Source organism: Cynocephalus volans, chromosome 3 (assembly GCF_027409185.1).
Source record: "Cynocephalus volans isolate mCynVol1 chromosome 3, mCynVol1.pri, whole genome shotgun sequence".
Taxonomy (NCBI): Eukaryota; Metazoa; Chordata; class Mammalia; order Dermoptera; family Cynocephalidae; genus Cynocephalus; species Cynocephalus volans.
Genome location: NC_084462.1, coordinates 90,403,020 through 90,428,029, shown reverse-complemented (window position 1 = coordinate 90,428,029; position 25,010 = coordinate 90,403,020). Strand labels below are relative to the sequence as shown.

The following is a 25,010-nucleotide window of genomic DNA, read 5'->3' as shown; positions in this document are numbered from 1 at the left end:
AACTGCCTAAAGCTTATATCCTAGATTCTGCATATCCTGGATTCTGATGTGTCAGCAGGGCTTCAGCTGTGTGGAGGGTGAGTCAGAGAACTGCCTTGTCATTTCCTCAATGGCAAAGTTTTAGGTGGTTAATCATAAAGTGTCAGTAACATAACAGTGCCAGAATCAAGGACCTTTTAGTGACCCCTTCCTGGCCCAGAGTTAAAGGAGATGTATTTGTTCAAATATGGCACTGGTCCCCAAGCCTGTATGCAGGAGAGGATTGGGTGGGGACAGGGTGGGGTAGCAGCAGAGACTCCTTAAATGAAAGACATGATGCTCCTCCGAGACATCCCATCGGCCAAGAGTCACTTGGTGGGACTGGATGCAGGTAGCTACCCACACTGTTCAGAAGGGCCATTAGGACCGTTCCCCAACGCCACTTAGGGGTCTTCTGGAATCTGCCTATATCTCCTGATGGTTCATAGTCCCCTCATCACACTGCCTAGAATCTAGACATGTGAATGCTCAGTAAACCTAAACCTTTCTTTTGTAATGACCTTCAGTTACTCTGTGTCTTGGTAGAGTCTGAGGAATAGCAATTACCTTGTTTCTCTCCACTCTCTTTCAATCTACCTAAACCCATTGCGCCTTTTCGTTTTGTCGTGTGGGGCTGTCAGGTGATAGACTTGTAATTCCTGTAACTCCAGGGGCCATCATTCTCAATGGCTGCAGTGTGACTGTGCCTCCTGGAATGTCATAGACTACGGAGTGAATGGTGCCTCTCAGCCTGCAGCTCTACTTTCACCTCCTCCTCTTCCTTCAGTTCACAGCAGTTTCAACTAAAAGTCTATGTTATTTGGGAGTGCACCCAGGGTGCCTATCCTCCCTGGGCCTGCTCCCCTCTATTGTTGTTGGTTGTTCAATAGTATTACATAAATCTAAATTAGACAGGAGTCCAAAATGCTAATTGTGCCCTGAGCGATTCAGCAGGGCTGGGGCGATTCGGGACACAAGGTTAATTCTTTTGTTCATACCTTCATTCACAGTTCATTCACAGTTGCCTCAAATATTGACGACTGTGAAACATTTTTAACCCAAGCGACTGAGAAGAAGCTTCCATACGCTCTGAAAAATCAGGAGGACTTAACTAGGCCAAAGATGGGAGGTGAGAAGGGCCATTTAGAGGGAGAGTAGGAGCAAGGCTTGGTGGTAGTAGGTGGCATGACACATTCCAGGACCAATAACGGAGCCAGGATGGTCAAAGCCCACGTAAAGAGAGACAGAGGCTCAAGATGAGACAGAGAGGGAGGCAGGAGTCAGAACATAAAAAAAGTTGAAAGGCCACATTACAAAGACTTGAGCTTTATCCTAAGAGTAATAGGAAGTTATTGGGGAATTACGAGATGACATGATCAGGCTTATATTCTGAAAGGATCATTTCTGTTGCATCTGGAAGATGAATGGGAGACAAACCAGGGCCTGACAGAGAGGTGGGTAACTGATCAGAAGAATGTGGTTAAAGGAAAGGCAGCATTTTGAAAAAGTTATGAATGATCAGCTGTCTAAAGCTCCTAAGTAATCAAATGAAACAGGAATGGGAACTGTTCATTGCATTTAGATATGTGGAAATCATCTCTGTCTTTACTTAGAGGTGTTATCAAGAGAGGCATTAGAACACAGGAAGTAGAAAAATGAGTGGGAGAGAAGGAAATGATGACAGTGAGAACAAAATATTTTTTCAATGTCTGTGAATGGAAGGAGAGAGACAGATGGTGGCTGGAGAAGAATCCAGGGTCACAGGATCTTTTTTCCTTTTTTTTTCTTTTTTGAAATAAGAGAGACATTTAAATTGAAATGCTCATGGACAGTACTTAATTGCTTAAAATTTACATAATATACCAGAGAGAGTGATACCTATAATAAGTATCTTTCTACTCAAGAAAAGACTGAAGGGGTTGGGTTTAAAACACATGAGGGGAGTTAATGTGTTTGGTAATGGGAAGAAGAGGAGATTGAGGTTCTTACTGTCATATGGCTTTTATTTTATATGTGATGTAGCTCTGAAGCAGGGGGGAAGATTGTAGCTCTGGAGCAGGGGGAAGATTGTAGCAGAGGATCAAGAGAAATAAGAGCAAAGCTTTAAGGAAAGTGGTAAAAGTCTAAACTTATTGATTTGGGGAGTTGGCAAATTCAGCAGAGAGGCATAGGATCTCCATGGAGTTTTATAGTGCTACTTGAAGTTGTGATCAAGAATTCAATAATTCAAGAATCAAGTTATATTACTACCCAATTGCCCCAAAATATGGCTGTCTTCTCTAGTGCTCAGCTCCTCTGGGGCAAGTGCAGAAGGTGAATGGCTGAGTTCATCCAAGGCAAGAACTTTGCAACAAAGTCTGACAAGGACACAGAAAATGAGGGAGTCTGGAATATAGTATTATGGAAATGATTTACCAAGCGCTTATATCTAAGATGGATAAAGAAGTATGTCAAGCTTGGGAAAGGCTAATGATTAGAAGAAAGAGAACAGTTCGTGGGCTGAGGGCCCTGATGAGAAGGAGGAGCCGTCAAGGTGAAAGTGACCAGACTAGCTGGAAGGACAAGAGATTAGGATCAGAGCATGCAATGCTTCACTTTATCATTTTTGAGGTGAAATCCAAGTATGGAACAATGGGCTGGGGCCACTAAAGTCTTCGAAAAGCTAGAGAAAGTGCCTGGGAAGTTATCAGGCAAAAGAGAGGAGGAAGGGTATAACCTCAAGTAAACAAAGACTTTTATTGAAACATCATGGAGGCCCACGGTCTGGAAGAGTCACTGGGAAAATAGAAGGAACCAACTCCACTTTTAGATCTTGAAAGCAGGTAGAGTATGAGTGTCTAAATAGCTCCTCTTTGAGAAGTGGCATCATCAGAGAAAGCTAGGGGAGAGCTTTAAAATCAACATGGTATCTCTCTGTGTTCTTTGGGCTAGGGGTAAAAGTAGGTCCACTCCATTTCTTCATTCTCATTTCCTTTAAACTAATATAGCTTTCAGAGAGACCAAGAGTATATATCAACTTCTCTATCTGGTATTAATTTCAAATTTGGCCACTATGCTGTAACCATGAAAAGAACTTGTGTTTATCTTCTCTACAAATTATCCTGCTTAAAGAACTCCCCTTTGGTATTTCTTTTAGATTGGATCTGCTAACAACAAATATCTGAGTTTTTATTTATCCAAAACATCTTTATTTTACCTTCATTTTAAGAGAATATTTTTTCCACTGATTATAGAATTCTAGACTGGAAATGCATTTTCTTTCAGCACTTTAAAAATGGTTCACTGACTTCCATTGTTTCTGTTGATAAGTCAGCTGTCAGTACTGTTCTAGCTCCTTTGAAGATAATACAGTACATACATTGCTTAACAAGAGGGATATATTCAGAGAGAAGCATCATTAGATGATTTCCTCATTGTGAGAACATCATAAAGTGTACTTACACAAACCTAGACTATATAGCCTACTACACACCTATATGGTATAGCCATTATAATCTTATGGGACCACCATCATATATGTGTTCTGTCGTTGACCAATACATCATTATGTGATGCATGACTGTGACTATGTATCTAACATTTTAAAAACTTGTCTTTGTTTTCAGCATTTTTACTATGATGTATTTAAGTATGATTTTCTTTGTACTTAGAAGTTCATAGAGTTTCTTGAATTTGTTTGATTTATGGTCTTTTGTCCATTTTGCAAATGAGTGCAGCTCTTATCTTCACAAATATTGCTTATGTCCATTTTTCTCTCTCTTCACTCTCAGGGACTCCAGTATGTTAGTTCTTTCCTCAAGATCCTATGTGCCTCTTACTCTTTTGTCTATTTTTTCCAATATTTTTGCTCTCCATATTTCTGTCTGATAATTTTTATTAACCTGTCTTCCAGTTCATTAGTCTTCTCTTTAGCTCTGACCAATATGTTGCTAAACAAATCTATTAAGAAATTTTAGTTATTGTGCTTTTTAGTTGTACAATTTCCATTTAATTATTTTTTATAGATTCTTGTTCTCTGATAAAATTCTCCATCTTGTCATCTTTTCTCCTGGACAAAATAAGCACAATTATTTTTAAAACATACGTCTGTTAACTCTGATGTCTACATTGCCCATAGGCCTAGTACTATTATTCTTTTTCCTCTCTCTTAGTCTTAGTCTTGGATGTCAAATAATTGCTGCTCAAATGTTGGGCATTGTGTGTAAAAAAATTATAGTCTCCGGATGATGTTATCTTTCTCAAGGGAGTTTTCACCTTATCTTTTCTGGGAAGCAGCTAGAGTGGAAGAAGATTACATCCTTTTAGTCTGGTACTTAGCTTATTGAAGACCAGATTGGAATTTTTGTGAGGCTTGGTCTACCTCATGTTTTTCTGTTCTCCTAAGATGTAGCTTTCTAGAGGTCTAAATGAGAGCCTTTGGATTTTACCAGTACTCCTCCTTCTTGGTGGGTCCTAAACCTGAGACTGCCAAAAACTTGACTTTTCTTTATAGATATGCTCTCATATTTATAGAGCTTAAAAATTAGCAAATCCTATAAGGTAAAATCAAGTGCCAAGTGTGGGGCTCAGTTCCTTGTACCTCCCTTGTCTCAAGGATCCTGCCACTCGAGCCTTGGCTTTCTTCATAGCTCTGAACTCCTTTGAAGAGCTTTCCTCATTATATTTAGGATTTAATACCAGAAATGTATGGAAGAAGCTCATATACAATACCAAAAAATGACAAAATGTATGTACCCTGGTACCTTTGCTCTCTGACTAGAAGAAATAACCTCATATAGATATGTCTGTTCTTTACTATAGGCTCACATGTGAGGAAGGAAATTTCCTCCTTCTCCTTGGAGGCACCTACACCTACAAAGCTCTGTCTTATCCTCTAGGTACGCCCCTATCACTGTTAAAATGGCATACATCAACAGTTTTGCAAATAGTTCTACAAAATGTAAGTGAACATTACTTTTTTATTTTTGCCTTCTTGCCCAATAAGATGTAATAATAATCATCATGATGATATTTACCAGAATTTACTAGAGATTTACTGTGACCCAAGTTCTATGTTAGATGCTTCATATAGATTATCTCATTAAGTCTTAAGTAAAATCGATGAGGTGGTAAAGGTAATTGTTCCCATTTTACACTTGATGAAACTGAGGCTTAAAGAAGTAAAGACACCTTAAACAAGGCCCCAGAGCCAGGAAGTAAATGGCACAATCAAGTGCAAACTGTGATTTTTCTAACCCCAAGGTTCATCTGTTTTCTCAACATTTTCTCCTGCCTCTTGGCCTGTCCTCAATTCAGTGTGACTACATGATTTCACTGAACCCTGGAATTCTGAGATACTTCTTTAAATAAAGTGAGAGCTAAGCAGTCTGAGAGGTTAGCATGCAAGTAAGATCCCTTCCTGGTACATTTCTCTCAGGTATTTCCAGATTCTGCCATCCTCCACCCAGCCTTACTTTGATAGATGTGTAACATCAAGTACTTCCATTTATAACTTCTATGGCAAGTCTGAAAGTAATTTTTTTAAAAAATAAAGCTTTATGCAGGGACAGGAAGCAGTTAGTGGTAGGGCTTTATTTTTGGAGGATTAGATTGAGGGTGCAGAGGGGGAGAAATTGCTTTCTGCAGTGTCAGATGAATGAGTTATAAGAAATGATAGCTCAGCCGGCAGCTTGGTGCTTGCCAGTGAGTCAGCAGCACTTCCATCCTCAGCCTCAGGGCTGGGATCACAGCTGAGACACTGTTCCTGGCAAGGGCCCTCGCTGCCCTGCTGTCTGGGACATGGACCCTCTGCCTACTTGATGTGAGCCATTCAGTTACCTGTCATGGAGGAGAAAGATTCACAGATCTATGTTTTGTTTTCATACAGATATTTCTACATTTATTTAGAATCAGTTGGTGTTTCTGAATCTTTTCCCTGATCCAGCAGAAAGATCCAGTGACTTTCCACCTAGAGGATGAAGTCTGGGATTGGTGTGATAGCAAAATCTAGTTCTTAGACCAACATTTTGTACTTTTATACTACTTCAGCTTTCTGGGGACTTTATAAATGGTGAAACACTGTGGAAAAACAAGATAGGAAGATATTGCTTCAGAAGAAGTAGCAGGTGGAAAGAGACCATCTTGTCATGACAATTGAAAACATATGCAGGTGGCAAAAGGACTATAACCAAATCATCGTTGTTGTTGGGTTAGCATGGTATGATTGTTGGTGATTGTTTCTTTATTTTTCAGGTTTGATAAATAGGCACAAATTGTAAAATTTGTTCTAACAGTAGTTTTTAGTAGTTTTAAATAACTATCCATTTGTTACCAAAAAAAAAAAAAAAAAAAACAACCGAATAGCCTTAATATTTTATAACATCTTTTTTCCAGACTCTGTTCAGACACTTAAAGTCAACCTGATCATACCCAGAGTTCTCCGGGAGCAAATGGGAAGGGAGGACTAACTTTGCTTAGAATCTGCTATGTACCAGGCATTTAGTTCCTTCTTGCTCAGAGGGGAGAGTGCTGTTATCCACATTTTATGAGTATAGATAAAGAAACTAATGCTCAGAGATTGAAGAACCTCTCTCAGGTCAATTAGCTAGTAAGTGGTGGAGTTCCATCCAAGCCCAAGCAAGACAGACTTCAAAGTCCACACTCTTTCAACCTGAGTACAGAATGATGCTGCTACAGGTCCCATTCCACCTCGCTCCTTGGAAGATATTTTAAATGTGTCAGCTTACTGCTGGATTAATCATCCAGTAAGAAAAATTTTATGGCAATATTATTCTGTCCTTGCAAAACGAGGATCCCAAAACTCACATATACTTACCTGTCTTCTACCTTAGTTAGAAAGGGAAATGTTTAGAGCACTGCAGAACATCACGTGTGCACAGCTGTGTGTCTGGTATTAAGTAGGTAAAAGAGACTCAGTAAGTACCCAGCTGAGAGGTTGGACTGCCCTGGAATTTGAAGCATTTCTTACGATCTCTCCTAAAGTTTTTAGGTAGATGAGACTGAGGATAAAGCTGAATGTTTTACTGTTGGGTACAGTAGCCACAAGTGACAGTTTTGGTTGAGGAAGGGGTGGTATTGTTGCAAAGTGGAGCACTTAGGGTTTCACAAAAATACCCATCCTTTTGGCCCAAAAGGGCCCTAATTGTTTGTTTTAATAAGTTAGTAACATTTAAATATCTTATTAAATATTTACTGTTGTTATTATACAATTAATGCTATGTTTTCATAGCTTTATGGAGGCATTGATATACATATATCAAACACTTTTGACGTACAGTTTGATAAAATTGAACACCTGTGAAATATCCACTTCAATAATGATGATAAATATATCCATTCTTCCAAAAAAGGTCTTTTTGTAATGCTATATTTTTGAAGGAAAAAACCCAGTCATTTATTTTCTCCATCTAATTTGGTGAAAAGCACCTGGACAGGGACACAGACCATGTGAGTCTGGACTCCAATCTTGTCCTAAGTAGCATAATGAAATTCAGCAAGTCCCTTAATTTTTCCAGCCCTTAGTTTTTCCATCTGAAAAGTGAGGGGGTTGGACGAGATGGTCCCTAAGGCTCCCTGTAGCTCTAAGATTTGATAAAGCTAAGAGGACAGGCATACTGAGGGCACTGGTTTGTGTCCAAGTGGTTTTATGTGAAAATGTGGGCTTCCCCTGTGGCCTGGTGTCAGCTGTGCTGCTTCAGCCCTGCCCTGCTTTGCTCAATTGGTTATGAGGAAACCACTGCATTTCTTTTAATTCCCTTTCACCCTGCTCAAGGTCACTCATGTCATTGTTCCTGTCCCGGTCTTACTAAGCTTAGCGAACTACTCTACTTAAATATTTAGCGCTAAAGCATGGATAATGCTGGGAATTTGGCAACATCTTAAGCAAAGAGCTGATGAGGGACGACAGGATGATCAGCTCTCTGGATATTTTCGAGGCAGCTTGGGCATTTTATGGGGGCAGGAACAAGCTGTATTGGATGTATTTCAGAACTGGGGGAAGGGAAGCAGATTGGAGTTTAATTAAAATTCTGATCCCAACTTTGCTCATCTTCTTGCCAAGTCAGCAGCCAGCATTTCTGTTCATAGTTCTGGTGATTTTGCTGTGATGACATACAGAGTTACCTCCAAAATTCTTGCAAATGTGCCGAAAACTTCAATATGCTCACCAGATGCTTTCATCAGGCCTGGCTCCCTGCCGTCTTTTGCCTGTGCTTTTGCAGATACCTGCTTCACCACTGCCAGCATTCCTGGAGGGAGGGGGGTTCTAGAGGGAGCTGGTGGTGAACATTGAGCTGGTTACAAATGAGAAACCAGTTTCATCACAGCATAGAGATCTTTCCAATCTGCTTCTGTTTTCCAGGTAGCTCGGTGGGATTTCTGAGGAGGGCTATTCCGACTTCATCTCGGCCCACCATGAGGTTCTTCCTGCCCTGTGCCTACACGCTGCTCCTGATGATTCCCCAGTTAAGGGCAGTCAGTTTTCCTGAAGATGATGAACCTCTCAATACTGTTGACTATCACTGTAAGTCATTTAAAGAACTGTCTTCCTTTCTAAGAAGGAAGCTTGTTTGTTTTTCATTTTCTAAGCATATTTATTTTCAGAAAGAGGGAGAGAATTTTTATACGTCTAAAAATGTGTTGCATGTTAATTTCTCCATAATCATTTTCTAGTGTTTGGAGAAAATGGGAAAGTTTTGTTGGGTGCTTTTCTACAGCAACCCATATACAAGTTATGTATTTTCAGTTAAAAGAAAAAGACCATTTGCTGACATTCACGTCTTTTATTCGTTTATATTCAAGACCTTAAGAGAGGAATTTAGTTAAAACCCTTCTACAACTAGTATATACAGCTAATCAATGCTGTATATTGATTCTTCAGCTCCATAATCCTGACTGATGGTTTAGCCCATTTTTACATGCAGATTCAAGGCAATATCCGGTTTTTAGAGGACGCCCTTCAGGCAATGAATCGCAGCACAGGCTGGACTTTCAGCTGATGTTGAAAATTCGAGACACACTTTATATTGCTGGCAGGTAATTTTCCTTTCATTGGTTTATTAGATTAAAATTCTTTCCTCTTGTGGTGCTTGCATTAATGTGTCTAGTTCATGAAAAACTAATATGCGATTGTGATCAAAAATTGCAAGTTGCCAAAAATATTCACTGAGAAGAGTCAGTGTTGTGTACCAGGAGCAAAATACAGAACTAAAGCCTTCAACAGTGCTATTTTATTACTGCCATCAAGAAATCATACACCATTCTTTTTTTTTCCTAAAGCAGCAGGGGAAAAATCTTTCTTTATTCTTTTTTAAGTTAGAATTATTCAAGCAAATATTAGAAGTATGTCTATGCTAATACCAAGTAGCAGTTTGACCCATGCCTAGAGAAAAGAGCTTTCTTTGCTCCCTGGCTGCAGTGATATATGAAAACATCGCAGTAATGAAAAAGTACTCTTTGTTGACTTTGTTTTAGACAGAGAAAATCCAGATGATCTCCAAAACACAATAAAGACAGATCTGTAAAAATAAAATAAGAAACAGCTTAACATTTTTATGCAATCACATGATATGACTTATTGCCTTCTTTCCAACAGGGATCAAGTTTATACAGTGAACTTAAATGAAATCCCCAAAACAGAAGTAATACCAAGCAAGGTGAGCAACTGCTGTTGGCAATTTTATCTGCATTCCCTCAAAATAATGTCTCCCTCCCCTCTGAAAATGTTCCAAGTTAAAAATTGAACTTTGGTTTTGCTTGATGAATACAGAAATTGACATGGCGGTCAAGACAACAGGACCGAGAAAACTGTGCTATGAAAGGCAAACATAAAGTGAGTTACACGTCTAGACAAGTACCTACTAGATTTACTCTTTTTGTGGACTTGACCCAACAGTGTCAGCATATGAAATGTCTAATATTAATGTCATTATTACTTTCTTTAGGATGAATGCCACAACTTTATCAAAGTATTTGTTCCAAGAAATGATGAGATGGTTTTTGTTTGTGGTACCAATGCGTTCAATCCCATGTGTAGATACTATAGGGTAAGTATATTTTATCTGATGAGCTTTTTTTAATCAACTTTTTTTCCTTCACTGGTGTACTGTTAGACTTGAATCCTTTCTGCTGTGACTTTTCTTCCTTCACTGGTATATTGTTATAACCCAGTAATTTGTTTTCTCTCTAATGCTGTGGAAGAATAAAGACAGAATTCTTCAAATAGAACTTCAATGCAAATGAAGCAGTAACACCTCCAACAGGTACATTGAACAGATGTGACACCAGCTATTTATTTTTCTTTTGTAGTTGAATACCTTAGAGTATGATGGGGAAGAAATTAGTGGCCTGGCAAGATGCCCATTTGATGCCAGACAAACCAATGTCGCCCTCTTTGCTGGTAAGATCTTTCAATGTAATGAATATAAGTGATTAATGACATTGAAGTTGCAAAAGGAATTTAAAGGAAGAAAAGAGCTCATATCTTGGATAGCTACCTTGATATAAGTGCTTCCAAAGCTAAAAATCTATGAATAAATTTTCAAAAAAGAGGAAATTAAAAGTGAGGAGATTTTTTTTTTTTTTTTTTTGACCAGTAAGGCGATCGCAACCCTCAGCACGGTGTGGTCTGCACATGCTCAGCCAGTGAGCGCACCGGCCATCCCTATATAGGATCCAAACCCATGGCCTCGGTGCTACCAGCACCACACTCTCCCGAGTGAGCCATGGGGCAGGCCCCAAAAGTGAGGACATTTTAGTGCATGTTGTAAGTATTCTGAAACTTGGCTTTGTGGTTAACTAGGCTGGTGACCCTGAATAAGTTGCTTAACTTTTTGATGCTTAGAATCTGTAAAATTAAGTAATACCATGGGCCAACCTGTCACGGGTTAATAGTGAGCACCAGGTGTAAGTTTACTTGATAGATAACACAGGTAGCCCAGGTGAAAGTACTCCAAAGGGTACAACATACTATATAGGCTAACACACTGCAGGATAATTATTTTATTTTACCGAAATTATAACTTTGGTTTCAGATGGGAAGCTGTATTCTGCCACAGTAGCTGACTTCTTGGCCAGTGATGCGGTTATTTATCGAAGCATGGGCGATGGGTCTGCCCTTCGCACAATAAAATACGATTCCAAATGGATAAAAGGTACCTTTGACCAGCAGTGTTGTGGGGTCATCAGGATAGCGGTGGGATGTTCCAAGCAGGAACAGCAGCCAAGCCACCAGGAGGATCAGTACTTGGAACAAGTCACATACTGCTTTGGATGTGATAGGGAACATTGACGGGAATGAGGAGACTAGTAGTCATGTCAGGAGAGTAAGTTCATCCAGGTGTCTATCCTGGGTGACCTCAAAAAAAGAGAGATCTTGTCTGTGTGCCAAATTGTCTAACTCCAAATGCACGCAATATGACTTGCCCACTCCCGTCTACCTATCTTGGAAAGTTAACAGTGAAACTCAAGTTAGTCCATACCTGCAGTGTCATTTCATATTTCAGAGTCTAGAAATCAAGATTTTTTTATTCTCAGTATAAGAGGTTTTCTTTCCTACTTAAATAGGTTAATGAATACATTTGTTGAAACAAAGACCTTTGCTGGAGTTCAGTTCCCTATAGGCCTTTTTACAGTCCATTAGCTGACTTTAAAGACACCAGTTCCCTGAAGCTTGAACACACCAATAATGGGTCTCCTCAGTATCACTGGTGTATTAGTTCTTGTTGGCTTGAATCTAACTATGCGACATCTGTCAGTCATGCCTGGCAGTCGGGGTCTTATGCTAGATTATCCTTTAGGAACCAGTTTGTTTTCAATTTTTCTTTCAGAGCCGCACTTTCTTCATGCCATAGAATATGGAAACTATGTCTATTTCTTCTTTCGAGAAATTGCTGTAGAACATAATAATTTAGGCAAGGCAAGTATATGTGCTTGACTTCTATGGTAAACTTGTACTGCATGGAATTGAGACCACTGTGGGAGAGTTACAGATGCTCTCTTGGCACATGTTCCAGCACTCACTGCAGCATAGGGAGGACCAGGTGCAGAGAGGTGGGTTGCTTATGAGAATAATTACTGGAAAACACCTGAGCAATGGCCAAGGTAGGAATGGCAGCCTTGGACCTTGAAAAGGTTTCATATTTTTCTGTCACCACAGAGTGTTGTACAGGTACCCTTGAGCTATGGATGCTTCTTTTACTCTTTAGAAACCTATTAATAGTCTATTCTTTCTCAGTGTCAAAAGACAGGATGGAAAGCAGGGGCCCCTGTTCAGTTTTTAGTGTTTCAGTCAAAGCCCTGTGATTTTAAAGTATTGCAACCCCTTCTATACCAAGTTGATAGATGGCACTTTTAATTAACACTACGAGAAGCAAAGCTTGAGACAAAGTGCAGGAATGGTTTTCTTTCAGCAAGGCAGACAGATAGCTTGCTTCTTGGGGAACATGTTTAGCAGAACAGGAAAGTGGCCTTTTTTTCTTACAGGTAAATCTAGTTTACATTCTTACTGTACAGACCCCTAGAGAGAAGGCTGCTAGGTTCTTCTGAGCCAGATATATCTTTAGCAATGTTTGTCCTTCCCTTAAATAGCAGCGTTTTGTCTTCATTCCTCTTCCATGCTCATAACCCCATCACTCTGCCTTTGTCCCATGGGCAGGCTGTATATTCCCGGGTGGCCCGCATATGTAAGAACGACATGGGTGGCTCCCAGCGGGTCCTGGAGAAACACTGGACTTCATTTCTGAAAGCTCGGCTTAACTGTTCTGTCCCTGGAGATTCGTTTTTCTACTTTGATGTTCTGCAGTCTATCACAGACATAATACAAATCAATGGCATCCCCACTGTGGTCGGGGTGTTCACTACACAGCTCAACAGGTGAGAACAGATCCCTGGCACTTCAAAAGATGTTCTGTGCTTGCTTGTTGGAACCGGGAGTGGGCCCATTGACACCAGCTCTGCCTGATGATTTTCTTCTTTTTTCAGCATTCCTGGTTCTGCAGTCTGTGCATTTAGCATGGATGACATTGAAAAAGTATTCAAAGGACGATTTAAAGAACAGAAAACTCCAGATTCTGTTTGGACAGCAGTCCCCGAAGACAAAGTACCAAAGCCAAGGTAAAGAAAAAAGTCGAAAAGGGTTTTGTCTTGAATGAGACCCTCCGGTCATTGGAAGCGTCCATCCTCAGAGAGCAGCTGGGCCAGCCTCCACCTCAGGAAGGGTCCCTCTGCAGAAGAGAGTCAGTAAACATAACCCTGTGGCCTGCAGCTCTGTGAGTGTGCATGTGGAGAACTCATGGAACTGAGGGGAAGAGCCTTGCTCCTCTGGTTTCACTCTCTCCTTCCTCTCTGACCTCTTCTTTCAGAATGTACACTTAACTTTCAGATATAATTTGAGTGTGGGGATGGGGAGAGGAGAATAAAGGAACACTGTTTACCTTTCAGGCCTGGGTGTTGTGCAAAACATGGCCTTGCCGAGGCTTTTAAAACCTCCATCGATTTCCCGGATGAAACCCTGTCGTTCATCAAATCCCACCCCCTGATGGACTCTGCTGTTCCTCCCATCGCCGATGAGCCCTGGTTCACAAAGACTCGGGTCAGGTGAGATGATGTGGAAGACAGTGGCCCGCTCCCACCAGCGTGACCTCTTCCTGTTGGCCTGCCCTCTGACTTGCCCGCCTCCCCTGGTAGGTACAGATTGACGGCCATCGCAGTGGACCGGACCGCCGGGCCCCACCAGAACTACACAATCATCTTTGTTGGCTCTGAAGCTGGTGTGGTACTTAAAGTTTTGGCAAAGACCAGTCCTTTCTCTTTGAATGACAGCATATTACTGGAAGAGATTGAAGCTTACAACCATGCAAAGTAGGTATATTTTACGAGAATGCTCTTCAGCACTGCTCAAAATTTTCCGGCATGTATTTTATTTAGTCATTTTCTCTCAGCCCTCTAAATTAGCAGTGGTTTGGCATATTAGTGGTTTTTTTTTTTTCTCACTGAAATAAATCCTGGGTTTGTTTTTGTTTTGTTTTGTTTTTTTCCTGAGCCCACTAGGCAAGGAGGTTGAACGGTTGATGAGTTTAAAAATAATTCAGCCCTTGTTTTTCATCTGTGGAAAATGAGACATTTTAGCACCACTCCTCTTACCTTGGAGATATATTTCAGGAATGCTACATGCAGCAGCCAGTAGTAAGCACACACACCACACATGGAATATAACTCTAGTTAAGCATTCTCTTCCAGCCATTGATATGTAAGGGATTATTTAAACCATTAAAACAAATAAGAAATAGGTGAGAGAAATGGAGCAAAGGAGACTAAGGAGAGATCCAGAAACATCCAGCATGGGAAAATGTAAATGCATTAAAACATTATCCTTTTCATTCCCTTTAGTCTAATACGGCCTTCACAAATGCAATTTCCTTCGATCATCATAACAGAAAAGCAATCCTAAAAAAAAACCCTTTGTCCAGCCTGAAATTTAACCAACCATGCAGAGAAGTAGATGATGAATCACATAATTATTATTTCCCAAACTATATACTTGCCTGGTTTGCTCCCAAGGATATTCCTTAAGAGTTCCCCCAGCTCCCCATAATTACAAAACCAAACCACACTTGCCTTGTTTAGTTTATGTAGCTTTCGACTGACTAAATGTGTGGCTTCAAAATGTATCCCATAAAATAGGTGCAGTGCTGAAAGTGAGGAGGACAAAAGGGTCATCTCATTACAGTTGGATAAAGATCACCACGTTCTGTACGTGGCGTTCTCTAGCTGTGTCGTCCGCATCCCCCTCAGTCGCTGTGAGCGTTATGGATCATGTAAAAAGTAAGCTCGGGTTTCTGTGCTTACCCTGGGGCTTGCAGCATCAAAACCTCTGCTGACGAGAAGATTCAAGTTAACATTCTGTTTGGTTTCACACAGGTCTTGTATTGCATCCCGTGACCCGTATTGTGGCTGGTTAAGCCAGGGATCCTGTGGTAGAGTCACCCCAGGGATACCGTAAGTGTACTTTGTCACATTAGCCAGGATGAACTCTCTCCTCCAGAGTCCCTAAAAGCTAGAAATTCTAGAAAACTCCCACACTACTTTTCCTTTTCTTTCTTTCTTTTTTTCTTTATTTATTAAGAAGAAAAAAGAAAACCTGAAGATGTGAGAAGGAAGGGCGATTATAGGCATAATAATAGGGAAATGGATGGAGAGGAAAAAACCAATTCTTTTCTATTCTCTTCAACATTCTAGTTAAATTTTTAACAGAAATAGTCATTTTAGCAAGTTGGGTGGAAGTGTCGATTTTTTTTCTCTCTGCCCATTCTTACTAATCAGTCTGTGTTCTTGGTTCTGCTCTGGGTGTCACTTGTGTTCCTATGAAGGCTGTTAACCGAAGACTTGTTTGCTTTCCATAACCACAGTGCTGGAGGATATGAACAAGACACAGAGTTCGGCATCACGGCCCACCTAGGGGACTGCAATGGTAAGACAGAACCTTCCACTCCCACCTGCACTTCTTTTTGACCACATTTGCACGTGAACATTATTTTACAATCAGCCTTTTTAATGACTCAGGACACATACCACCTAGCATTTAACTTAAACTTCGCAAAAGCTGAGCCGTTTGGTCATGGGGATACGTTAGATAAGAATCTTACTTTTTTCTTTTTCTTCACCATTTACAATTTTGTAGGAAATCTAGAGAAAGGTAGTCTAACCAGGAGGTGAATCTTTTAATTTATAGTCTTTTCTTTTGACTTTTTTAATTAATTGGAATTCATAAATTTTTACTTTCTTTTGGTTACTTTTCACTGATTACTTGTTCCTTTAATTCTTTTAGAAATTTTGCCTACTTCAACTACACCAGATTACAAAATATTTGGCGGTCCAACATCTGGTTAGTTTTTTTTAATTTTTTTGAATTAACAACCTTTTCTTTCCTTCAGTTCAGCATTTTCAGCCCCTTCTTCCCTCCTTTTGCGCAGTTTGGCAGCCCTTCATTTTTCTGCTTTGACTCATAATCCCACTGACGGTACCAAAAGACTTTTTCTTACTCAGCACTCCACCCCTGTGTAGCATGTTAACAGTTCATCATTGACCAAGGCACATCCTCTAAGGAAAATCAAACGGGTTAACCTAGATGCATCCCAGCTGCACGTACACCCACCACCTGAGCTTTCCCTTCTCACCCTCTGCGTTGTGAATGTTCCCTCCAGCCATCCGCAGTTCATGGATGGCAGAATTTCATTATTTTCCCCTTCTCTCCTCACCTTTCCTAAGACCTAGTAAACAAATACACATTTCCCAAAAATGTGTATTTATTAGTTTGAGAGATCTTTTTTGAATGGTTTGCAGTAATTCCGGGAATCTTTGAATGTTGTGGTCTCCGTGGTGTGAAAAAGGCTTCGGTTGAATGAAGCTGGTTTCTGATGTTGTAAGATGTTTAATGGACTGTCTACGCCCCTCTGCCTGTATCTGTTTTGGAGCCTTCATCTGTGTTGTATCAGTGTGAACTGGGGTCTCTGAGATTTTAGCCTAAAAGCATATGCGTACATTTTGAGGCAAAATCTACTTGGTGGAAATTGGTAATAGACATGCCTAAGAGGTTAAGTTACTGCCGGTCCTATTGCAGCTTCTAAAACTCACAGTTTCATCTGTCAGGAGCAGGGCAAGAAAAGGATAGCAGATCTTATATATCAGAATATCCTTATTCAGTTTGTGAATACCATTGTGTTTGCATGAATTGCTGCTAACTCTTTGGAAGAAACACCCTGTGCATTTTGGAAAGCACAGGCAAGGTTTGTCCGTGCTACAGGGTTTTACTGTGGACAGTAGGCCCTCAGTGCAGTGAAAAATCTACAGATGGACAGGAGGCCCATGGTAAAGCAGAACAACCTCTTAGGCCGAGCCAGTTCATCAAATCTAAAATCAAGTGTTTACATGGACTTAACCAGGTATTTTCTGATAAAGCTATATTGTAGTTTCCCCAGTAAAGGAAATAAACTTTCCAGCCATCTATGAAAGTACTTTTTAAAATATATACAAAAAGACATGAAAGGATGTTGTCTCACAAGAAGACGAGAAAACAGCAATTCATCTGCATTGGGATTTGTATTACCTTTTCCATGAGTATCATTTATAACTACAGGGTCTTTAATAGGAATGGTTGGAGTGTCTTTAGTTTTGAAATCTAGTTAATATGTCTTTACTGTTAATTTTTAGTTTTTATTTTTCTCTTGCAAGAAAAGGATTTAGTGTAGTCTCCTTAGGTATGATTTTACAAAATCCTAGAACGAGCTTTCTCATAAAATGTACTTAAACTTCACTTAAAAATGCAACAGACCAATCAGAAAAATCTTCTGACACTATGCATGTTAATAAAATCTGTTTGCCACCACAGACATGGAGGTATCTTCATCTTCTGTTACCACAATGGCAAGTATCCCAGAAATTACACCTAAAGTGGTTGATACCTGGAAACCTAAACTGACGAGCTCCCGGAAATTTGTAGTTCAAGATGACCCAAACACTTCTGATTTTACTGATTCTTTATCAGGTATCCCAAAGGGTAAGGCTTCACCAGGGAACTCATCTCTAACTGAGTGGAAACCTGATTCCTAATATCTCTGAGGAGCGTGCACCAAAATGGAGCTGCTGTTACTGCTACCTCCATCTGCACTGGCCACAGTCACTTTTCTGTGGTCATATTTGAGTGCATTCCTTAAAAGATGACAGAGGTGGAAAGCGATTAAACAAAGGGTTGGTGAAATAGCCACTCAGACAATCTAATCTGTGTTGATTTCTGTCTGAAGAAGCTGAGAGCCTACTGGATATCAGAGAATTTCAGGGTCACTCCGATAACATCAAAAAACAAAACTCATTAATTGCAAGTATTCTGATATCGCATGTTTTGTCTAGGAGCCTTTCCCAGCCTCTTGTTTCGCTTCAATTCAAAATGCAATATGAAAAGGACGTGTGAGGTGCTGAGTTGCTTGAATGTCACAAGCAATAAAACATTACAGAGTGCTTGTCCATAACTATCATTTTCAGCCCATAATAGAAGCAGTTATAAGATAGCTGCCTGTTGAGAGCTTATTAGATATATTACTCCAGAAAAAAAAAAAAATCTATTCTTTAGTGCTTACTAACCTATGGAATCAAGTTTCCAATCAGTTTTTATGGCAGTGCATTGTCATTTATGATTTATATCCGTTAATTTTGGTTTTATGTGTTTTCATTGTAAACAGTTTTGTAATCATTCTTCTTTTTACTTTGCTTTCTTTAGCAATACTACTACTTTCTACTTTTCTTTCTTGGTCTTTCACAGTGCCATTGCATTTCATAACCCTGAACATTGATTAAAAACAGCTAACGTTCAAAGACCTCAGTACTAACCTAAAGCAACAGAATCTTCAACATCACTCTGACTTACCTTACTCTGGGATAGCTGTGTTTATAGCATGTAACAGACTTGGATACCTCTTAAACTAACATTTCTTTGATTGACTGTTAGATGTCTGTGGTTGCATTAAAAATTTCAGTAATTACAAACTAATTCACTCTTCTCCTCCTAGGTTCAATTTAAATATTTCTAAAGTATTTCCAGACAATTTAATGATATCTCTTAACTAATACATAGTATATTTCCTTAGACTGTCTTGATTTCTTACATAGCAGGTAATGCAAGAGTGTTTCACCCCAAGATGGAATAAAAAAAAAAAACCAAAGCAAACGAGAAAGTCTGTATTTGTAACTAACAGTGACCATGCTGATGCTTTTAGTTTGTGAACAAATTATGTTTCATATTCTTGTTAATTTAGCCTAATTATACTAGTGTAATTATTTTAGCATAATATGTATTTATGTCAATTTGTACATTTCACTAACCCTAGCAGCTGCCCTTTAATCCTAATTTATGAATTAGAAGGAAATCATGAGACAAAACGTTTCCTGCATTTAATATAGGCTATTTAGAAAAACATACATTTTCTAACTCTATTTTTTAGGTAGAAACTCCTAAAATTTCTAATGGTATATAACAACTACTTAAGAAGGGTTGGGGGAAAAAGGATAGAAAAATACAGATCAGTAAGGAGTTAGAGTTATCCTGGCATTTGAAGCAATCACGTATGTCTGTAGGGACCCTATTGTAATTAAAGAAAAAAATATATGGAATTTTGGAGTCTACGAGACCCTTCAGGCTAAGCATATAGACCATATGAAGGTAGTGCTGGCTCAGTGGAAGCCATCTGCTGCTTAATATTGTTTTTAAAATGCACCTCACTCAAACCTTTCCTGTGTGTCTATTGCAGGTGTACGATGGGAAGTGCAGTCTGGAGAGTCCAACCAGATGGTCCACATGAATGTTCTCATCACCTGTGTCTTTGCCGCTTTTGTTTTGGGTGCATTCATTGCAGGTGTGGCAGTATACTGCTATCGAGACATGTTTGTTCGGAAAAACAGAAAGATCCATAAAGATGCAGAATCTGCCCAGTCGTGCACAGACTCCAGTGGAAGTTTTGCCAAACTCAATGGTCTCTTTGACAGCCCAGTCAAGGAATACCAACAGAACATTGATTCTCCTAAATTGTATAGTAACCTGCTGACCAGTCGAAAAGAGCTGCCACCCAATGCAGATACTAAATCCATGGTGATGGACCATCGAGGCCAACCTCCAGAGCTGGCTGCTCTCCCCACACCTGAGTCTACACCTGTGCTCCACCAGAAGACCCTGCAAGCCATGAAGAGCCATTCAGACAAGGCCCACAGCCATGGGGCTTCAAGAAAAGAAACCCCCCAGTTTTTTCCTTCTAGCCCTCCCCCCCATTCCCCATTAAGTCACGGTCACATCCCCAGTGCTATTGTTCTTCCTAATGCTACCCATGACTACAACACATCTTTCTCAAATTCCAATGCTCACAAAGCTGAAAAGAAGCTTCAAAATATTGATCACCCTCTTACAAAATCATCCAGTAAGAGAGATCACCGGCGTTCTGTGGATTCCAGAAATACCCTCAATGATCTCCTGAAGCATCTAAATGACCCAAATAGTAACCCCAAAGCCATCATGGGAGACATCCAAATGGCCCACCAGACCCTAATGCTGGATCCTGTGGGACCTATGTCCGAGGTCCCACCGAAGGTCCCTAACCGGGAGGCATCGCTTTACTCCCCTCCTTCAACTCTCCCCAGAAATAGCCCAACCAAGCGAGTGGATGTCCCCACCACTCCTGGAGTCCCAATGACTTCTCTGGAAAGACAAAGGGGTTATCACAAAAATTCCTCACAGAGGCACTCTATCTCTGCTATGCCTAAAAACTTAAACTCACCCAATGGTGTCTTGTTATCTAGACAGCCTAGTATGAACCGTGGAGGATATATGCCCACCCCCACAGGGGCGAAGGTGGACTATATTCAGGGGACACCAGTGAGTGTTCATCTGCAGCCTTCTCTCTCCAGACAGAGCAGCTATACCAGTAATGGCACCCTTCCTAGGACGGGACTAAAGAGGACACCGTCCTTAAAACCTGATGTGCCACCAAAGCCTTCCTTTGTTCCTCAAACCACATCTGTCAGACCACTGAACAAATACACTTACTAGGCCTCAGTGTGCTCTTCCCCGTGGCTCTATCCTGTCCGTGTTGTTGAGAAGATGACATGGTAAGTGTTCATTAAGATGAGAAACTCACTTGTATTTTAAGAGAACCAAGTGGCCAAAGAAACTGTTTCTAACTTTGGCAGCATCAGAACTTGCCCCACATGTAGCTACTGCAGCAAGGCTTCCGTGCACTTGCCTGAAAACAAAGGAAGGTGCTGGCCATGACATTTCTTTTGTTTGAAGCTAAAGAGATGAGTAGCTCCAAGGGGCTACCTTACCAGTGTAAAGAGCTGATTTGGTACTCAGAAGAATCTGTGAACAAATACTTGAAAATGGGTTCAATTTAGACTGCCGTTATGCGTGGTCTTCCCATTAAATGTGAACATTTTAATATGTATGCATTCACCTTGCCTCTTGCACAAATGTCAAAAAAAGATGGTAATATCTCAAAGAAACGAACTTGTAGATTACCAAGCAGTTTGCTAAAAATTCAGTCTTTGACCCAAACAGTAGCATTTTTTTTTTCCATGTGTGGCATTTTTTTCATGCCACCAAAAAACTGTGTTTGCGTTTGTGTTTGCGTGTGTGTGTGTGTGTGTGTGTGTGTGTGTGTGTGTGTGTGTGCTGTACCCACTATGATTTGTTTAGATGCCTGTTGCATCTTTTGTGCTATGGAGTTGTTTACATTGAGCATGACTGAACAAGAGACAATAACTTCTTCCCACAGCAGTCCATTGGGTTCAGCTTTGAGAAAGGAATAAAATTGAGGATCCTTTGACTGTCGAAATGATGAACTTGATGTATGTGAAACCAATGCCAGAATGTAAGAGTCCCAAGTAATTTTGTGCTGCTATTCATTAAAACTTCTATTCCAGTCTTTCCAGCTTAAGGAGATAGAGCTATTAAGAGGTATTCTTGATTTATCCACCAGTATTCACTAGTAAAATTACCTGTCCACTGTGAATCAAAGCCTGAGTCACTCTATTTAACCTTGGACACAATAATAAGTTTTAATTTGGATTGTTTGGCTTTTTTCCCATGTATTAAATTTATCCTTTAACTCCTCCTACCCCCAAGGTAAACAAAAACAAAACAAGATAAAAGAAAGATGTATGAAAGGAATTATAATTGGCTTGACAGAAACAGTCTGTGAAACTTAACAGTGGTGCAATCATGTTGTCTATGTTGTGTTATGTGAGAATTTTCTCCTAAGTCATGCAGGTAATGACAATATACTGTAAATACCACGTGTGAGTTTACCTGAATCTGTGCATTTTGTGCCTTATTCATGAGAATGATAGAAGTACTAAAATATGTCCAGTGTTTTCAATATAGCACATCATTTACTGAGTGCCCGTTGTAAATGTATTTCAACCAGCACCCGAAAAGACTTTTAAAAAATCATAAAACAACCTAGAACAATTAATTGTCGAACAATCCACCCAAATAGCAGCATTACATTCTTTGCCATGATAAACATTCCATTTCTGCTTTCCTAAGGATGAAACAGTGATAATGTGAAGTCAAATGAGGTTTCCTGGGTTATCTGACACCTGCGGAAATCGTATAGAGTTATTTATACGTAGTTTGGCGGAAACCGCTTACAGCTGATGATGTGCAACCCTGGTGACTGTTTCAGTTCATATGCTGCACACCACACAATTGTTTCTTGAACTTACTCTAGAATGCTCCTGTCTGAGACAAAAAAAAAAAATCAGCTGATTTCTTGTGATAACGCTGACGATATATATTGCTTGGGGGAGGACAGGTTGCAGAAAACCAGACCATTTTTTATACAGAATGTAGAATATTGATACAGTTATTCTTTTCCTTTGAGAATGTTGTTTTATCAAGAACATGATTTCCTGTGATCTCTGGAGACTCAAAAGCTAAAACTTGTTCTTGAAACACTTCAGCTTTGCAACTAAAATATTACAGATTAATAATAAATTAAACCAACCAATGATAAACACTACTCGGTCCACCAACAAGAAACGTGTGTTTGAAATCACTTTACCAATATTAATCCCAGCGTGTGTAAAACGGACCAGTAACTCTGTGTGCCCCAATAACATTTTGTAACATTGTGCTGCCTTGTAGTTCGTAACGTGACTTCTATCAGTATTTATGTTGAAATTTCTAACATTAAATCTAGTCTTTATCCTGTTAATTTAATTTTTTAAACGCTTTATCCATTTGTGCAAAGGTAAACACAGATTGTATCTTTTTTAATGGTACGGCATAAAAAGTAACCCTAAAGTGAAGTGGCTCTATACTGTTTTATAGAGTACTTTAACATGTGTAGATATCTTGTAAACTTGTATTGTGGATGTGTAAATAATACGTACTTTGGGTTTTTAACACCGCATGTAAAGTCAAAATAAAATATTCAAATCATTATATCTTGCTTCTTGATATTGAAGAGGTTTATAACATATCAAATTTTTAAAATATTTTCAAGTTAAATAAGAGTTTGTTTAAAAATCTACCAAAATATTTTTATCCGGAATATTTGCTACCCGGTCACAGTTACAGTACCATTCTCACCTTGGAAGACTGATACTGAAGGCCAGAGCCCCCGGAAAAAAATGAGGAGCTATTCAGAAAACCAGATGAACTGTCCTGCATCACCTGTCAAATGCCCCAGGCAAACACACCAGGGCCTCACATGGTCCACATATCTAATTCAACAGATATTTTTAAAATTCGTGATTTGTATTCCCATGTGAAATTTTTAATGTAGTTTTAGTCCAAAATTATAACTGGCAGTGGGGTTCTTGTGAACATTTCTTGCTATTTGGCACATGGAATTTCTCAATTCCATTGCTTTAAGTGAATGGACTAGATTAAGGAGATATCTTCCCTAAATATTGAAATGGAAGGTACAAATATGATTCCATGATTCTTCCTTCGCATGTAATTAGCTGGCAGCTGCAGTCATTGCCCCTTGTGGATCTTGAGGGTGGGAGGCGCCTTCCAAGAGGGCTGATAGCAGTGGTTGTAGCAATTCCTGCCCTCTTGGTTCTAGCTGCTGCTCCCACCAAAGGCCCATCTGTCTGGCCATGTTTTCTCAAGGGGCCTCAGCGGCATCTTTGCAGAATAGCAGAAGTTGCCGTATTCCTGTCTCGGGCCTTCTTCTCTCTCATGTTGTCATCTACTTAGGGGTGCTACATTTCAATGTCAGCCCCGTGATCTCAGAAATCCTTTTTTTAAAAAACTAAAGCACATAGAAGTCAAAGAATTTCTCTGAAGTCGTAAGTTAGTGGCAAAGCTGGGACTTAAACTGGGTTTTTTAACTCTTAGTCCAGGGTTTTCCTAGTATGACAGTCTGCCTATATATTATGGATCACTATTAGAAATTTTCAAATAGTAATATCAGTATTATTTTTTATCTCTACAGTGGAGCTAAATAAAAATCAGTTTCTTTTTTTAAAAAGTCCTTTTTTATTCCTATTCTGGCATGCTCTAGTCTGGAGATATGAAGAGTTTGCAGGAATCCTTTTGTGGGAGAAACAGATCGGTGGAAGGCCTATTTTCCTTTCATCATAGCTACCATAACTATAGCTGTGTAGGCAGCAAGGCAGTGCCACCAGTCTTGGGGCCTGGCCTTCGCATTCCAAACCCTACCCCACCATTGGAAGGAAGTCTGTGTCAGCCTGTACGCCATTGTAGTGCTAGAGAAGAGGGTGGAAGGTGTCTCCTGTCTCTCTCTGACTCACAGAAGTCAATTTGTAACTCTTCAAGTTTAGCAAATGGACAAAGGAAGAAGCAATTAACAGACAAGTAAGGGAAATGTATCTTCAAACTGTTTCTTCCTGGGCTTTTTAGGCATTATATTATCTTTCATTTACATTGCCTATTTCTATCAAATTGGTGTTTCTTGTACCTATGGCCAGTATACCAGTTTCTCTGGGTTCAGTGACTTTTTTTTTCTTCTTTCTAAAAAGAACAACAACTTTCTTTGCACACTTTATAGAAGTTTTTCACCTTTTTCCATCATGGACGTCTATGGTCATTTAATGAATGCTTTAGACTGAAAGGTGAATTTCACATTCCTATCAGGGGATTTACAGTCCCCTAAAACCTCATCTGAATCCTCAGGATCAATGCTCAGACCTCATTGAGAGCAGTCGGGTAAGGGGACTTGGAGCTTTTCATAGGAGACACATTATAAAACTGGAGAGTAAAGCCTCAAAGAAAATGAACTCGCTGGGACAAGACATTTGTGTTCTGGTTCCAGAAATCCTATTGACTAGACATTCTGGGGAGTGGTAACTTTAACCAGACGGAACACCTGGAATACTGATATATGCTAAGAAAAAAGGGCATCTTCCATGCCAGATAGTGACTTACTGGCCGAGGTGCTGGGCTGGCACCAGGGGGTTCACCTTCCTGCCGCCTGAGAGAAGCC

The 25,010-nt window shown here is 39.9% G+C and overlaps 1 protein-coding gene across 1 annotated transcript in view; it reads left to right on the top strand.

The window, feature by feature from the left end:
- The window catches only part of SEMA6D (semaphorin 6D), a 52,428-nt gene extending 31,751 nt beyond the window's left edge, over positions 1 to 20,677 (top strand). Inside the window, exons 2-19 of the mRNA XM_063088957.1 lie at positions 8,378 to 8,539; positions 8,940 to 9,051; positions 9,611 to 9,671; positions 9,785 to 9,847; positions 9,960 to 10,061; positions 10,324 to 10,414; positions 11,049 to 11,168; positions 11,844 to 11,932; positions 12,671 to 12,888; positions 12,997 to 13,128; positions 13,456 to 13,611; positions 13,702 to 13,875; positions 14,698 to 14,838; positions 14,935 to 15,012; positions 15,384 to 15,484; positions 15,842 to 15,898; positions 17,402 to 17,569; positions 19,314 to 20,677. Coding sequence (XP_062945027.1) covers positions 8,431 to 8,539; positions 8,940 to 9,051; positions 9,611 to 9,671; positions 9,785 to 9,847; positions 9,960 to 10,061; positions 10,324 to 10,414; positions 11,049 to 11,168; positions 11,844 to 11,932; positions 12,671 to 12,888; positions 12,997 to 13,128; positions 13,456 to 13,611; positions 13,702 to 13,875; positions 14,698 to 14,838; positions 14,935 to 15,012; positions 15,384 to 15,484; positions 15,842 to 15,898; positions 17,402 to 17,569; positions 19,314 to 20,602 — 3,261 coding nt within the window. The 5' untranslated portion in view covers positions 8,378 to 8,430 and the 3' untranslated portion in view covers positions 20,603 to 20,677. The remainder of the gene's footprint in view (positions 1 to 8,377; positions 8,540 to 8,939; positions 9,052 to 9,610; positions 9,672 to 9,784; positions 9,848 to 9,959; positions 10,062 to 10,323; positions 10,415 to 11,048; positions 11,169 to 11,843; positions 11,933 to 12,670; positions 12,889 to 12,996; positions 13,129 to 13,455; positions 13,612 to 13,701; positions 13,876 to 14,697; positions 14,839 to 14,934; positions 15,013 to 15,383; positions 15,485 to 15,841; positions 15,899 to 17,401; positions 17,570 to 19,313) is intronic.
- Positions 20,678 to 25,010: the final 4,333 nt, after the last annotated feature.